This window comes from Osmerus eperlanus, chromosome 8 (genome assembly GCF_963692335.1).
Source record: "Osmerus eperlanus chromosome 8, fOsmEpe2.1, whole genome shotgun sequence".
Taxonomy (NCBI): domain Eukaryota; kingdom Metazoa; phylum Chordata; class Actinopteri; order Osmeriformes; family Osmeridae; genus Osmerus; species Osmerus eperlanus.
The window spans coordinates 8,718,002-8,734,403 of record NC_085025.1 but is presented as its reverse complement, the minus strand read 5'-3'; the positions used below and the strand labels follow the sequence as shown (position 1 = coordinate 8,734,403).

The window sequence follows — 16,402 nt, the reverse complement described above, 5'->3', positions numbered from 1 at the left end:
CACTGTTCGCTGCTCAGGTGGGCTATCTTCTGTGCCTCCCTGTTTGGAGTTTACATGTTCTCCCTGTACTCACATGGGTTTGCTGCGCAAAAGTATCCTGATATTAAAACATGCAGAACAGATTACTCTCCTGCCTGTGTCCATGGCCAAGACATGGGGTGAGCACTTAGACTTGGCCCCCGATAGATGTTGATTTGGCTGACCACTGCTCCTGGCTGTAGAGTAAGGTCAGCAGGATGGGACAAAGCAGAGAAAGAATGTCTTCAATGGACACTCTCCAGAGTGTGTTTTACAGAGTCACCACTCCCTGCATGGGTGGGAGTCAACTGTCTGACTAATAAACATTTCTTCTTTTCATTACCCCCCCCTACACACACACACACACATTACTAGAAGGTACTGTGTAAGGTATCATTTCAGTTTTAACCTCCCCCACCACACACACACACACCGAGATATGCTACAACAGTTGCTCCCTCCCTCTGATAGCTGTGGTCTTCACAGTACAGTGACCCCAGAGAGAGCTGCACAGGGCCTCCAGAGCAACAGCTCGTCCTCCCGGGGTTCCAATCTCCTGCTGACATCTGTGGATAGATGAAGTCTACAAGCAATGATCTCTAACACAAATACAATTACCTCATATCTCGCCTGCAGCATTTTGTAGGTCTGTATTGTTTTGAGGTTTACTGAACCCAGTCTATTTGTAATTCAAAGAGATTCTTCAATGGAGAAGGCTATTACCCTGGAAGAGATGAAATAAAGAGGTCTGAAACACAGGTTTTCATAAAAAACGTTTTTTTTTTTTTTGAAATGATACTTTGCATTGAACATGCAACTGGACCTTGCTGTTGCTCCACTCTCAAATATCACAATGTTTTGGACTGCACAAACTCTGGACAGGTGTTACAATACGTGCAAATTGAATTAATCATAAAAAATAATTATTCATCCCATCAACCCACTGTTGCACAGAACAAGCCATTCAATTCAGCTGGAGTCATTTGTGTGACCTTTTGTGGTGTGTATGTATGGGATGTGTGTTCGCATGTGGTGTGTGGTGATGTTTGTATGTGTGTGTGTGTGTGTGTGGTGTCAGTGGTTGTTGGGATGTACCATAAATGTTTGCCTTTATGGATCAACCACAAACACACATTTTATTAATATGACTGAATCAATATAAAACATTTAAACATCTCTCTAAATGTTTTGTATAAATAGTCAGTATATTTCCTCCAGTTCATATAAACAGGTAATCTTCTTAAAAATACTTTGTTTCCTGAAGAGCTTGTCTTACAGATGGACCATTAAACACCACAACAAAAACACACTGATCTAGAACCTTCCATCTCTGTTGCAGCCCTACAGGCAGACGGACGAACGGACAGACACTACATGCACCCTCCGTCTGTAGAAGAGAGAGAGAAAGAAAGAGAGAATGAAAGAGAAAAAGAGAGGGAAATACAGAAAGAGAAGGAGGGAAGGAAGAGAGGAAATGGCGAGAGGAATTACAACAGAGGGAGAAAGGGAGAGGGAAAGAGTGAGGAAAGAGACGGGGGGGTGAGAGGGAAAGAAAGCGAGAGCAAGAGAGAAGATGCCCATCATCAGGGACTCTGCACCTCCATGTTATCTATCAGAGTGTCTTTCTTCCTAAACTGCAGGTTCCGGACGGACCTCCAGACCCCAGCGTAACTATCACTGACAGCCTGTCCTGGCCCTGCCAGGCCCCCCAGGCCCACCCGGGCCGCCCCAGAGTCCAGGGGCTGGTTCTCACAGTGGAAGGCCTCTCTCTGCATCTCCAGCAGCTCTGCATCCGTCATGACGTACTGCTGAGGGGCGTCTGCTGCCACCGCAGGGGGAGCCACCAGCTCCCCGTTCCCCAGCCCCCCCTCGTCTCCACCCCCGGGGGGCTTCTCTGTGTAGGGCTGTCCGGCGGGCCTGTCCTCCTGCTCCGCCCCCTCCAGGTCCTGGTACAGGCTCTTCCTCTGGGTCTCATAGTACTTGACCACGCAGTAGATGATGGAGCCCACTGTGTTGACCACCACGCCGGCCACAAACAGCCGCGTGGGCTCCACGTCGGTGAACGCCACCATGCCCACCGTGATGGTGGCGATGCTCTTCACCACGCCCACGAAGCTGGTGGTCACGGCCGAGTTGATGTAGGTGCAGTGGAGCGTGGTGAAGTTCATGGCACAGCCGATGAAGACGCAGAACACAAAGATGCCTGTGATGTAGGGGTTGTTCCAGCCGGCATAGCTCCACATGTGGATGGCATCCATGCTGACCAGCGAGCACACCAGGAGCACCGGGGCCGCCATGATGGCGATAGCGTACTGGGCAGTGAGCGGGCCGTAGTCGCTGTCGCCGCTGGTCTTCTGGATCAGGACCAGGTAGGAGGCGTGGATGATGACCGCCAGCACCCCCGTAACGTAGCCGAACGGATCGCCGGTCAGGTCACCAGCACCTGGAGAGGGACGGGAGGGAGAGAGAGAGAAAAAGAGATATAGAAATAGAGAGAGAGAGAGGGAGAGAGAGAGGGGGGGGGGAAGCGCTTGATACAGTGTTAAACTTCACACACATCCCCACCCAATGGCAGTAAAATTACAGAACTTATCCTGAAGAAAATACTGAATCTAAAACTACAGAAACGTATATACCAATACATTCTCAGAAGCGCTTGCAAGGCAATACTTTTGATTCAATTGTAATCACTGCAAATCATGTGCGTAAAATCAATATGTGGGTCCATTTTTCGGATATAATTCATTCGTTTCAGAGTGCATACTTTAATTAAAAAAAGACTGATCGGTCTTACCGGCTAGAGCAGCTCCACCGGTCGTGATAACCACTGCCGTGATAACTCCCACGGACGGGATACCGTTTTTCAAGATGCAGACTCCTATACCGAGCGTAACGAGAGGTAGGCACCGTTTAAACACCACGTACATAGGCAGGCTGAGTCCTTTGAGAGACCAGAGAGTCAAGGTGGACTGCAGGGTGGACAGAATGCAAACCCCCCCGAACACCTTGGCCAGCTGCAGACTGAAGGGGGGGATGTCCACTTTCCCCAGCCTCCGCAGGATCTCCAGAGTCAGCGCCGCAGTCGAGCTGGTCAAGAACTGGATGAGAGTGAGGTAGTTGAAGTGATAAGTAGTGATAAGAAATTTTAACAAAATGTTCAAAGATCCCGAGAAAAATCCGTGCGCCACTGCGACTGAGATGCCTAGCAGACGACCTTTACAAAGTTCCATGGTTGAACTCTGAAATCTCCCGTTACGCGCGAACAACACAAGAGTATACAAATATAACGAGTAAATGTGCGCCCCCAAGCCCCGTGCAACAGACTGGTCCAAGCAGACTGTACTACTGGAGCGCGCGGCTGTAAATGTCCAAGTTATTAACGTCAAGCACAAATCAATTGGCTTCCAAGACCCCGTCCGTAGAAGAAATCAGAGGTGGATTCCAATAGGGTGAGCAGATTTTTTGGGGTTGGATATGCTGACGCGTTCCGTTTGAATGCGCGTTTTCATCAATTAGCTGACCTCTTCAGCGCTCAATTCAGGGGATTTCAGCTTTTTAGTTTGGCCGCATGCTGTGGTCAGCTCGACATGCAGAGCATTTATGGAGAACAGCCCGGTACAATACAGTTACAGTACACTGTACAGTCCGAAACCAGCGCTTCCTAGAGCATGAAGGGGGTAAGGCGCAACACTTTGGCGCTGAACTTGCTGAGTGCAGTCTGACACTGGTGCCGCACAGCCGTAAGATTTTGCCTTCGAGACGGGCCCGAAGAGAGGAACAAACCCACTCACCGGGACGCACTTTCCCTGTTGTATTTACATATTGCGGTCCCGTTTCCCCCCGGACCAATTGGAAAGCTCGACAGGCGCATGAAATCGTCATAAATTACACCGCTGTGTTCTCGCCCCGTGCCGAACAGCAGACTGCCTACTGGACAAACGGAGTCGTTTGTTCTCTTTATTATTCAACAGAAAGCGGCTTTGAGTGCATGCAGCACCGTTATCTCAAACCCCGCGCGTCTGTCCGTGATTGATCCTTCCTAAACACACAATTAAAACTGTCATTTGGATGATACTATCCACACAATAGGCATGGAATGATGTTCACAATGTTTAATTAACATAAACAGAGGCATGCTCTCGTGATATCATACAAATCAACTCTTATTTATCAATTATACAAAACCCTGTTACAGTGTACAAATCCATGTAGTTTATTTAGCTCAGTTTCTGTTTGCGCTTAAGAGCTCAAAACAGAACATGATTAAAACAATAACAACCCGGTCTAATATGAATTAAATGAATCCACTTTTCTGACTGAGTACAAAGGAAGACAGCAAATCCATTCTCTCCAAACACACTAGTTAATTACTGATGAGTCATTCCAGCCGAAGTCACAGTAAATTGTGGCCATTTTCAGGCCCTGTCATCTCCTGCCACTCTGCCTCAAATAAAACCTTCAAAGAGATGGAAGGAGAGCGGGGCTGCACGGGGAGGCGGATAGAAAAGCCGTTATGTTACGAATATTAACGGAGAAAAAGTAGTCCCCTGAGGACGGTTCGTTAGGTTCAGGACAGGAGCAGGCTTGTGCTTGCAAAACTAACTCACCCGCGTTAAAGCGGAGGGAGACCCGTGATTGGCTAAGGCCTCTAGGAGGACAGAACCTTTATCCAATCACCAGACAAGACATTTACATACAGAACACAAGTACATACTACTGCACTCAGAAAAAGACACAGAACACTCACACACACACACAGAAATGCATGCACACACAGGCATGGACACACACACACACAGCTTCTGTCAGTAAGGCAAGTGGGGAGGAATCCCCCTCATCATCATCAACATTGCTCCCTCTACAACAGGAGGTATAAGTGTGTGTGTGTGTGTGTGTGAGAGAGAGAGAGAGAGAGAGTGTGTGTGTGGGGGCTGGGGGGATACCCCAGCAATCTTCTAATAGCTTTGCTATGACAACCATTGTCAAGTTCTGGCAAACACCACTATTGCAGTCACTGCGGTGATGGAGCTTCATCGACGTGCCAACAGTCCCGGGCCCAGCCCTGTGATCAGGTGACCTCTATGGGGCGCTGTGGGGAGGGGCCATGGCCAGACAGGGGGGGGTGTAGACCTTCACAGTCTCATCCCAGGAACAGTCCACCACCTGAGAACACACCACATTTCAGTTACCCCACACACGCGCCATCACACACACTCCCTCACGTTCTCTCAGGTTCCAAAAGGGTTTCCACACACAGATACACACCCGCACACGCCTGCTCGCTGACACTCAGAATACACAAAAACAGACTTGAACTCACATGTAAACACACACACACAAGCCTTCCCTTTCTTAAGTAGCCCTTTAAGGGATGCAATAACAGTTGCCATATAAGTTGAATTAGGATTCATCAAAGTTTTGTTCTTATTGTGTTCAACATGGTACAGTCTGCTAGTTAAAACAAACAATCCCCCTGCAATTTAATCCTGCTTTTGAAGCACCTTCAAAGACAGTGGAAATGGGCATTTCTAGGCAGACTATACTGGAGATACTTGGAGAACACAAGGGGGTTGTGTGATCACCTAAAGCTTTCTAACCAAGATCACGGACTGACTCTGGCCACACGCTTTCATCTACCGCTCTAGAACACACACACGCACACACACTCACAGACAAAAGCTGTTTGTGTAACAGTCAAATGTTCCTTTTAGTTTAACCCAATATTAACCTATCCTCCTCTCCAAACTTCTGTGTGTATGTCTGTGTGAGAGAGTGTGTATATGTGTGTGTGTGTGTGCGTGAGTTCATTATACCAGAGTGAAGACTGACGCGGTTGCCAAGTAGCTAGCCAATGACTCATCCATTGAGGGAAGAAATACCCTCCATTAATTACTTTAATGCAAACATAGAGAGGAAACACAGGGCAACACTGCAGCAGAGTGAGGAGAGGAGAGGAGGAGGAGAGGAGGGGAGGTACCATCTAGACACTAATGGCCCCTCCCCTCCCTACTCCATGGTAGGTACCACCTAGTCCAGCTGTCACCCTACCCAGGTGATGAATGACCTACTGCCAGGCAGCCACACAGGCAGACAGGTTGTAATTACAGGACTGCTTAAGGGAGGGGGGGGGGGTGTCTTTAAGACGAGCGACGAGGCTTCCTGCTGAGAGGGGGATATGGAGTATGCGTGTGTGAGAGTAGGGGGGGGGGGGGGGGTCAGCTGCTCAGACCACTGCACTACCTGGACAGGTGATCCATCAGGTATAGAGAGAGGGGGAGGGGAGGAGATGGGAGGGGGGGGGGGAAGACAGGAGTATGGGGCTGGAGCAAGAGGCCAGAGCAGAGCAGAGGAAAGAATAGAAGAGCAGAGCTGAGAAGAGCAGAATATAGCAGAGCAAAGAAGAGTACACACAAGAGTAGAGCAGAGGAGAGAATAGAAGAGTAGAGCAGACATGGTGTACACAGTTACTACCCCTAACTCAGTCACCATATAGTGATGAGGGGTAGATGACTAGCACACTGGTAGCTAGTTATAGACAGCAATTAGCCAGTCTAGGGTGCTTAAAGGTGTGTGTGTGTGTGTGATTGACAGCTCCTTGCTCCTGTTGTTCTTCCATCATGCTGAGTGGCTGTGTCAGTGCTATGTACTCTCCAGGGAACACTGTGTGTGTGTGTGTGTGACAGAGAGTGAGCGACAGTGAATGAGAGAAAGAGTGTGAGAGAAAGTGTGTGAGAGAGCGAGCCTATGGTTCTATGTGTGTGTGTGTTTGTGTGTGTGTGTGGGAGAGAGTATGGTTCCTGTGTATGAGTGTTAAAGCAGTGAGACAGAAGTCCAACGTATGTGAACACTGTGTGACAAGCTTTGACCAGGAAATTAAAAGCTGCCAATTAGAGTGAGTGATACTGCCATGTCATCCTGGATATGACCACACACACAACAGACCGGATTCAAACCAATCAGGCTGAGCCCTCATGAACTGGACAGGCCATGTGTAAACATGCATCACTACCACAGATTAACCCCAACCACAGATAATACCCTCATGAATGGGACCGTGTGTACATGCACGTGTGTCTGTCCGGAGGGGAAAGCCAGAGTGACATATCCAATTCCTGCTAAACACACACGCAAGTGCAAACACACACTTGTTCGTCTTGCTCGCTCTCTCGCTCTCTCTCCCACACACACCTGTTCACTCCCCCCCAGTCCTCCAGCTCCATCCTCTCTGAGGAGTTCCTGTCCAGGTAACAGGACTGCAGGCACACAGTGATGGATGGACATGGACTGCACAGAGGAGTGTGTGTGTGTGTGAGTATATACTATATGTGTGTGTTACCTGGTCGGGGATGTGCAAGTTGAAGTCCAGCCCACAGACAAATTCTGAGTGATGTTCCAGGGTCTCCAGAAGGGGGTTAGGTCTGGAGTGGTCCCATAACCTGGCAACACATGCACCAATGCTGGCCAATCAGACAGAGCTCTTAACAACATAAACTCTGACACAGCCTTATCAGAGACACTGGGTTTGAACATAGCAGCCTATACTCTGGTATGGTAGAGCAGAGAGTGAATAGAGAAAGAGAGAGAAAGAGAGAGAGAGAGACTGAAGTCCAGGTCAAGACAATCAAGCTAATTGAACGTTGTCGTTTCTCAACTCGAGTGACAGCCGAATGGGGGCCAAAGTCCTGACACAGCTCTCTGCCCCCCCCCCCCCCCCATCCCCTCCTAGCCTTGTCTAGCCCAGTCAAATTCTGCCTATAACAACCTAACCTTGACTAACAGAGTCTAACAGAGCCTAGCCTAGACAATCCTAGTCTAACCCTATCTAGCCCGGTCCAACCACCCCAGCCTGGTTAAACCCACCCCAGCCCAGTCTAACCCTGCCTAACACCACAGAAGTCATTTCACCACCACTACACTCATTCACCCACTCTGCAAATGGAATGACATCACTCCTCCTTAAATAGTCCCCAGACTCCAGCACCATTAGACACTGCTGCTCGCTCACAACTGCACTTGAATCTGTGTGAGTGGGGATTTCAACTGTGCTGATGAAGAACACTGCAACTGCAGAGCAGCATCAGTACTAAAATAGAGCTAGCCTTTAGAACTGCAGTAGGACTACAGTAGTTAACACTGTACCAGTTGGTACACATCATTTTAATCCCTAGTAAACCCCACAAGCATGGTTTATCTCGATTGGTTTTTAATAATAATAATAAAACTCAAAAAATTGATGTACCACCTTTTCACAACCAAGGATGACTTACAGAGGAATGAAACAAAAAGGATGTATGCACACACACATAAACACACACATAAACGCACACACAAATCTGACCAGTAGACAAAGGGAAAGGGGACTGGAGGGATGGAGACAAACATGCTGTGATCAGATGCAACCTCGTCTGTGCTTCTGTAGAATAACTGAGATTTACACAGGTGACCACTTTTTTCACGCAAGTAGGTGGGTTTTGTCTTTGTGCACGGTATGCATGTGTGTGTATGCGTGTGTGAGAGAGAGAGAGAGAGAGAGAGAGAGAGAGAGAGAGAGAGAGAGAGAGAGAGAGAGAGAGAGAGAGAGTGGAAGAGAGGCAGCTCTAATGAAATACAGCACAGTAATCTGCTTGGAGTAACTCAGCCACTCACGACTCACGACTCAGATCAATAAAACATAACATGGCACTGAGCCAGAACTCAACAGCTACACACGCCCAGCCTCTCTCCCACCTTCCCCCTGTCGCTCTATCCCTCTCTCTCTCCCACCCACCCACCCACCCACCCTCTCTCCCTCTTTCCTTCCTCCCCCTTAATTCCAAACTCCCTCCCTCCATCCGCCTGTAATATTATTCTGGAACCCAGATGATGATCTCCATGGAAAGTTAATGTCTATATCACAGATGAAGACACTCATAAAGCGGATGCAATCTAGCCTTAAATTACAGGCTTTATGACCCTGGAGCTCCAAGCCGTCTCCCGGGTTCCCTATCGTCGGAACATCTCCGTGTTGGAGCCCCTGCTGCCTGGCTGCTGAAGCCCCTCCCCCCTCAGCACGCCTACACCCACACCAGTCACAGCCTGCAGGATGCTACATATCATCATCACCATGGTTCCACAGCTGTTAGGCTCACCTGACAGTGAAGTCATAAGAACAGGAAGCCAGCTTTGTCTGACTGTACGGTGAAAACTGGAGAGAGAGAGAGAGAGTTTAGGGACATAGGGGAGAGAGAGCACACACTGTGATTTCACTGTGAGTGGATGCTATCTGCTTGTTCTGCTGCTGTTCAGAACACCTGATGCAGTTCAGCTGAGTGGAGAGCAGGGCTGGGTTATTACCATGCCTAGAAGTATGCCCCATGAACAGAACAGCGGGCACAGGAGACAGCGGAGACAGAGGGAGATACGAGGAGCAGGGAACACCAGCTAATAAACTTAATCTGTTGGACCTGAGGGGCCTTTGATTTGGCTTAATAAAATGCTGTCTCATCTCTGCTCTCATCTCACTCTGCATTAACCAGTCAGCCTCTGCCAAGAACTGCTAATAGCTCCTCTCTCTTTCGTTATCTCCCTCCTTCTTTCTCATCCTTTCTCATTAACTTCTTCTTTCTCCCTCTTTCTTCCTCCAATGGATCTCCCCATCTTTTTCCCTTCTTTATAACAGTCTGTTTTAATCTCTCTTTTTGTCTCCCTACTCTCCTACTATCTCACCCTCCTCCTCTCATTCCCTCTTTCAGCTTGGTAAATCCATACCGGTTGGCAGGTTTGTCCAGATAGTGACAAGTTCAGAATGAGGTGTCTGAAAGCCCTGCTGGATCGATTAGTGCTGCCTGCTGAAACGCTGCTCTGGGATCAGCTGCCACGGCCTGAGAGAGAGGTCAGCACACTGGCCGTTGCTCCTTGCTGTGTGTGTGTTTTGGGGATTTGTGTGTTTTTCGGGAGTTCATCCAGTATCATGTGACACCAGACACCCATTGTGCAGTGCGGTGTATGTCTGTGTGGAATGAAGTCAGTTCTGTTTAATCTGAGTAATTGGGGCCAGTTTAGCCGAGCGCACGGCTGGCCGGCGTTCCCTCAAACTCCATTAAACACATCTGTGAGAGAAAATCTATAGCTGTCACCAAACACACACACACACACACACACACACAGACAGACACCCACACACACCCACCCACCCACATCGCTTGTGAGTAGAGCCAGACCACAGATGTCTGACTTGTTAACTCCATTTAGCTCTGCTCTTTGATCATGTCAAGTGCAGATACCCAGTTAGCCCTGGCTATCAGTGAGAGCTCCTGTGTGTGTGTGCACTGCAGACTGGGCTGTTTCCTGCCTCGTCTCCAACAGATTCTCAAAGCTCACAAACTGAGAGTATCAGTGCATGTGTGTGTGTGTGTGTACCTTGACTCTGCGTACAGCGTAGGAGTGTCCCAGAAGCTGAGACAGGGGCTTCCTAACGTTCCGAAGGTCCCACACACACAGAGAACAGTCCACCGCTCCGGTCACCAGCACATTCTGGAAAAAACACACACACACATATATATACACACAAACACACACAGATCCACACACGCACACAGGGTTAACACACACATTCACAGTAACACACCCAAGACTCAAGGAACTTATATATTTAATCTGTAGGACACAGGGACAGCATAGGGGTTGTACCTGGTCATATTTGCACCAATCACAGCTCAGGATCTCAGCATTGTGGGCAGATATGGCCAATCGGCATGCGCCGGATTTCACGTCCCAAACCCTCAGGGTGCCGTCACCTGCAGATATGGTCACAGGGTGACAGGGATGACACAGGGCCTACTTCCTGTGCTTGTCTCCCCATTCCCTCATAGACAGCTCTGGAGATCCCGAACCAGAGATTGAGAGAGGATCAGGAGAGGTGGAGGAGAGACATGGAGAGAGAACAGGAGACATAGAGAGAGGAGCAATGAGAGGAGCAGAGAGAGGAGCAGGCCTGGGGCTGGGTTTGAACTCCTGCAGTGTTCTAGTCACACATCACAGCTCCTCGCTCGGACAGACCTCTCCATGCTCTCCAACTGCCTGTGTGTGTGTGTGTGTGTGTGTACATGTGTGTGTGTACATGTGTGTGTACATGTGTGTGGGTGTGTGTACGCGTGTGTGTGTGTGTGTGTATCCACCTCAATGCTGTCTGGCTCCATCTAACACAGGAGCCCTGGAGCATGACGCTCATTTCAGGGGCCACTTAACCTCTTCCTCCTCCTCAGTATTGTGTGTGTGTGTTTGAAAGGAGAGGGGAAGCATACGTGTGGGTGTATTCCTGGAACAGCAGAGACTGGAAGAGGGCGCAGTATGTGTGTATGCATGTGAATGCGTGTGTGAGAAGGAGAGGGGGGGGGGGGGGAAAGAGGGAGAGAGAAAGGGGGGAGAGAGAGGGAGTGGGCTCTCGGAACAGAGAAGGCCAGCCATGTGACTGCGACAATCCCACCACGTCAGCCAGAGCTACCCCAGGTTTGCTATAGGATACTCCCCCACTCTCCTCCTCCTCCCCTCCGCTCTCTATCACGCTCTCTCCTTCTCCATCTTACTCTCTTCCATCCTTCTCTCTCTCTCTCTTCTCCAACTGCATGGTATCCCTCCAAATCCTTTTTTGTGTGTGTGTGTGGGTATTCGTGTGTGTGTGTGTGTGTTGTAACTGTTCCCTTTCCTCTGCAGTGGAGAGTCACCTCAGCCAACGTTCAGGGTCTATTACACATGTCAATGGAAACCTGCAACATCAGCGTAACACACACACACACTTTCTCTCTCTGCCAAGTTAAAACCACTGTACTAAGGACAGTGTGTGTGTAAGCATAAAGCAGTATTTTTCCAAGCAGCCAAGTGTATATGGGAGTGTGAAACCTACTCATGTACATCATGTTCCATATAGTGGAGATGAAGGGTGGAACCTCCTCAGGCAGATATGAAGGATGCATGTAAATCTGTCAGGAAGGGGTGAGAGAGGGCCTGTGTTTCTGACTAAGTGCTGTGATGGAGTTTTAGTTGAGCAATCTTTTTTTCCCCCGTTATCATAACCAGGATAGTTTCGGCCTGGACTCCAATCCTCTGTGCCTCCTTCCTTTATCTCTCCTTTCATATCTCCAATCTTCATCCCTACAACTCCAGATAGTTTAACCCTCCTTTCATCACTCTCTCCATCCTTCATCCCTCCTTCTGTCCATTTCTCCATCCATCCATCCTTCCGTCCATCCATCCGTCACCCCCTTCGTCTCCACGTCATTCATCCCTCCTTCCATCCATTCATTTCTTCATCCTTCCATTTCTCCATCTCCACATCATTCATCCCTCCTTCCCTCAACCCTTTATCCCTCCATCCATCCATTTCTCCATCCCTCTTTCCTTCCTTCCATCTCTCCATCCTTCATCTCTCTTTCCCTCGACAGAGTTCTAATCCCATTATGCTTCAGAATGGACTCAGGCTGAGGAGAAAACCCTCTGGAAATTATGAAAGAAAATTACCATGAGGACGGGGGGAGCAGGATAGGGGAGGAGTAGGTCGAGGCACATGATGATGGAGGGTGGAGGAAGAGGAGGGAGGGTGGAGAGGGGGTGGGGTCTGGAGGAATGAAACTGCTCTAAAGTTTGTACAGAGAGATTGTGAGTCTTTGCCTGTGTGTTGTGTGTACTGTATGTGTGTGTTGTGTGTGTGTGTATGTGCCAATACTGAGAGTGTGACCTAGATGCTGGGGCGGAGCAGAGCCCTGATTGGTTTAGCTGCCATAAGCGCCCGTGATATGGTTAATTGGTTGGATCTAAGACGAAGATATTCTCACACACACACACACACAATCCTTGTGAGGGGGTGGGGGTTGTCTCTGGTACTCATCTTTGAGAAAGGGTGAGGGTGAAATGGGTATGGGAGTAGAGGCGATGGGTGAGGTTGTGGGAGACCCCGATAAGAAGGTTTAATCATGAACTGAACAACACCCCTCCTCACAGATCCAACCTCTCACACCCACCCACCCACCCACACCCACACCCACACCCACACCCACACCCACATCCACACACACACACACACACACACACTATCTGTAAGTTCTTCAAAGACACACTCCTCATCCTGAAGAGCCATGCCACTTCCAGAAAGCAATTCCAACATTCCAACACTCACCATCTGACTAGCCTTCAGGCCCAAGCTGCACCCATGACCAGGCCACATTTTCTGTGGTTATTCAGACTGAAAATCTCGAGGAATTCCGCTAGCCTTCCTGTTCTTATGTCGGAGCGACCGAAGATGTTCCACAACAGTTTGATGCCGAATATGGTCGATTGAACGTTAACACTTTGCAAAAAATTATTGATCCATCCTCATAAAGATCGCCTGTCTCCTCCCTGGCCCTGTCTCTTGCTGTAATTTTGATCGATAAATTGTTCTTTTTCAATTCTTAGCATTTTTGGCTAACGGTTTAATAATAGAGCAGTAATATGAGTTGAGAAGTTTATTTACATTTTGCCTCAGACCAATACGTTCTATTTGAAAATCTGCGGGTTTTCGTCTGAATTCTGCGCCCACGTATTACGTTTGGGCCTGCCCATGACACACACACATACATACATAACCCTTCTAGAGTACAATCTGACTTAATACTCTAGCAGGTCTCTGACAGCATCCACTGCTAAGCAGAGGGCAGCAGGCGTACTCCCTGAGGGTCTGCTGCTGTCCCTGCTAAGCAGAGGGCAGCAGGTGTACTCCCTGAGGGTCTGCTGCTGTCCCTGCTAAGCAGAGGGCAGCAGGTGTACTCCCTGAGGGTCTGCTGCTGTCCCTGCTAAGCAGAGGGCAGCAGGTGTACTCCCTGAGGGTCTGCTGCTGTCCCTGCTCAAGCTGCTCTCCTGTTTCAACACAGCTGCTCTGGCATCGTCCATGTGCATCGTCCCTCCCTGCTCATCCCTCGGCTGAAGTTTCAGACCACAGTTGAGATACAGGTCATTCCTGACCCCTCCTACACCACCACTCCCAGCGTACAGAAGCAGACACGATGGGGCCATTTGCTTGTGAGTGTGTGTCCATCTGTGTGTGTGTGTGTGTGTGTGTGTGTGTATATGAGTGTATAATTCTGTGGTATCATGACATCAGCAGCATCCCCCCTGGCTGTTAGCACCAGGTTCAGCAGCATGGAGGTGTGATCATATGCTGTGTGTGGGTGTGTGTGTGTGGTTGTGTGTGTGTGTTTGTGGGTGTGTGTGGTTGTGTGTGCGTGCGTGCGTGAGACAGCGCACTCTGGTTCCATGACTTATCATTATGTTCCAGTAGAGTTTTGTAAGATAATAGTGATATTCTGTGGTACTATGGTTCAGGCTGGGGCTGGTACTAGGTCTAGGGATACTAATGTTACTGGTGCAGGTACTGGGTTTGGAGCGAGGAAGGGTGAACTGTGTCAGAGGGCTGCAGGCTGCAGGCACAGTGTGGAGCAGGACAGACTGATAGGATCTCTACTGCCGGGGATAATGGACCTGCTCTGCTTAATGACCACCTGTTAAGATGGAGTGTATCAGTTTGAGAGTGTGTGTGTGTGTGAGAGAGATAGATACTCACCTGCACCAACTTCTATGTTGATTGTCCACTCAGGCTAAACTAATCATACTGATCTATAAACTCATCAAACAGACTTCCTGTGCGATCAGGAAGTCTGATAAAAGAGGTGAATTGCTTAACCTCTTCTCCTCCTACGTCTCCCCTCCGCCTCTCCTCCTGCCCCCACGTATTCTTTCAGACACAGAGGCAGCAGAGAGATTCCACACACTAACCTGCTTAAGCAGCAGCTAAACAAAGAGGCAGGTTGGCAGCTAGTTGGTCTGATTAGACAAGCCTCCTGCTCCGGCAGAGGGGGGCTGCAGAGGCTGCAATGCCACCATGTGGCGTAGGGAGGTACATCAGGGTCCCCGATACAAGCTCACCTGAGGCTGAAGCAAAGCATGCTGGGATGTGGGGGGACCAGATGGTGCTGTAGATGACCCCCTCGTGACCCTGGAAAGTACACAGGGATTGGCTACGGCTTGGGTCCCACTGTCAGAAAAGAATACAGATTAGAAGGACAGACACAAGTAGGCAGACAGAGAGTGACACACAGACAGGAATACAGACAGAAATAGAGACATACAGACCATTATTTTACTCACCACCTTAGCAGTGCGGTCCCAGGACCCAGAAACAACCAAGTTCTCATCTCGGGTCTGGCTCCAGTCGACAGAATACACCTAGGGGAACACAGGTTACAACATGTTAGAGAAAGTTAGGGTGGGCTAGGTGGCGTGTGTGTGCTTGGCTGCCTGCCTGCCTGCCTGCATCTGTGTGGTACCTCTTGAGTGTGTTCCTTCAGAACCTGCAGAAGTCCAGCTTGATTGCCTAAGTCCCAGAGCTGCAGGGAGCCATCTCCTCCCCCGGTCACCAGAACATGTTCGTTTCTCTCACTCCACGACACGTCAAACAGACCGTCTGTCCACTCCAAACTTGGGGAGAAGGGGGACAGAGAGATACAAAAAGACAAAGAGGGTTTTGAGAGTGAGAAGGGCTTGTTAACTCCTGCTGTGCCTGGCATCCTTCATTCCACCGCTCCCTGTTCTTCCCTGCTTCTCTTCCAGTGGTAAACCAAGCTCTGTCTGAAGTCTGGGTTATGTAACAAGGAGGTCTTCTTGGTCTAATGGTACACTACTGGTCTGAGCTGAAGTAGTTAGTTGGAGCAATAACAGATCAATAACAGTTCATTACCTTCTGACCAGACCGATGGCTGTGTCCGACTGCTCCAGCACCAGCAGTGCCCCCCCACCTGCATAAACACACACACGCACACTACATGAGTAGGACTACACTCTCATCTATGTTGGGTCACCATGGGTCGTATCACAACGCCCCCAACTAAGCTCGAAGATACGTTAGCCACCTGCTATTCCGTAGTGCTGGGACGTTGCACAGGCCAAGCGTGTGGGCAGGAACGGTGAGATCTCCACTGCGTAACCATGTCGGGCAGGGGAACGGAACGTTTTCATATTCTTCTCACCCCTGTGCTAGACAGCTGGGAGTACACTGTCACACAGAACTTTACCAGTAGATCAATTTTGAATAGCGGTACGTCTCCTCGAGGCTCGACTAACAGTTTTCCGGGTGAAAGTTGCAGCTTTGCACACTAAAGCCAATAACTACGCCCATCCCAATATAATAGTCTGAAATGGAGGAGAGGGTATGCAGTGTGTAAAATGCTAATAGGCTACTAAGTTTTTCGACATAGTCAACAGTTTTTTGTCTGCCAGTTTCCACACACTTCCGTGTTTTGGTTGTCTGACAGGTCACCCTATCGTCACTGCTATGCGACGAGCATCAACTGAACTACAGCAGCCATGCTAACTTCAA

The 16,402-nt window shown here is 49.2% G+C and overlaps 2 protein-coding genes across 2 annotated transcripts; both read right to left on the bottom strand.

The window, feature by feature from the left end:
* Nucleotides 1–805: 805 nt before the first annotated feature.
* slc35d3 (solute carrier family 35 member D3) lies at nucleotides 806–4,070 on the bottom strand. Its single transcript, XM_062467801.1, has 2 exons — nucleotides 2,813–4,070; nucleotides 806–2,461 (listed from the first exon to the last, which is right to left on the bottom strand). Exons 1-2 carry the CDS (start codon nucleotides 3,246–3,248, stop codon nucleotides 1,602–1,604), a joined length of 1,296 nt encoding a protein of 431 aa, XP_062323785.1. The 5' UTR covers nucleotides 3,249–4,070; the 3' UTR covers nucleotides 806–1,601.
* Nucleotides 4,071–4,215: 145 nt separating this feature from the next.
* On the bottom strand, nucleotides 4,216–16,327 carry pex7 (peroxisomal biogenesis factor 7). Its single transcript, XM_062467802.1, has 10 exons — nucleotides 15,936–16,327; nucleotides 15,764–15,821; nucleotides 15,354–15,504; nucleotides 15,175–15,252; nucleotides 14,953–15,061; nucleotides 10,687–10,793; nucleotides 10,417–10,530; nucleotides 9,147–9,202; nucleotides 7,355–7,454; nucleotides 4,216–5,181 (listed from the first exon to the last, which is right to left on the bottom strand). Exons 1-10 carry the CDS (start codon nucleotides 16,039–16,041, stop codon nucleotides 5,098–5,100), a joined length of 963 nt encoding a protein of 320 aa, XP_062323786.1. The 5' UTR covers nucleotides 16,042–16,327; the 3' UTR covers nucleotides 4,216–5,097.
* Between the last annotated feature and the right edge of the window lie 75 nt (nucleotides 16,328–16,402).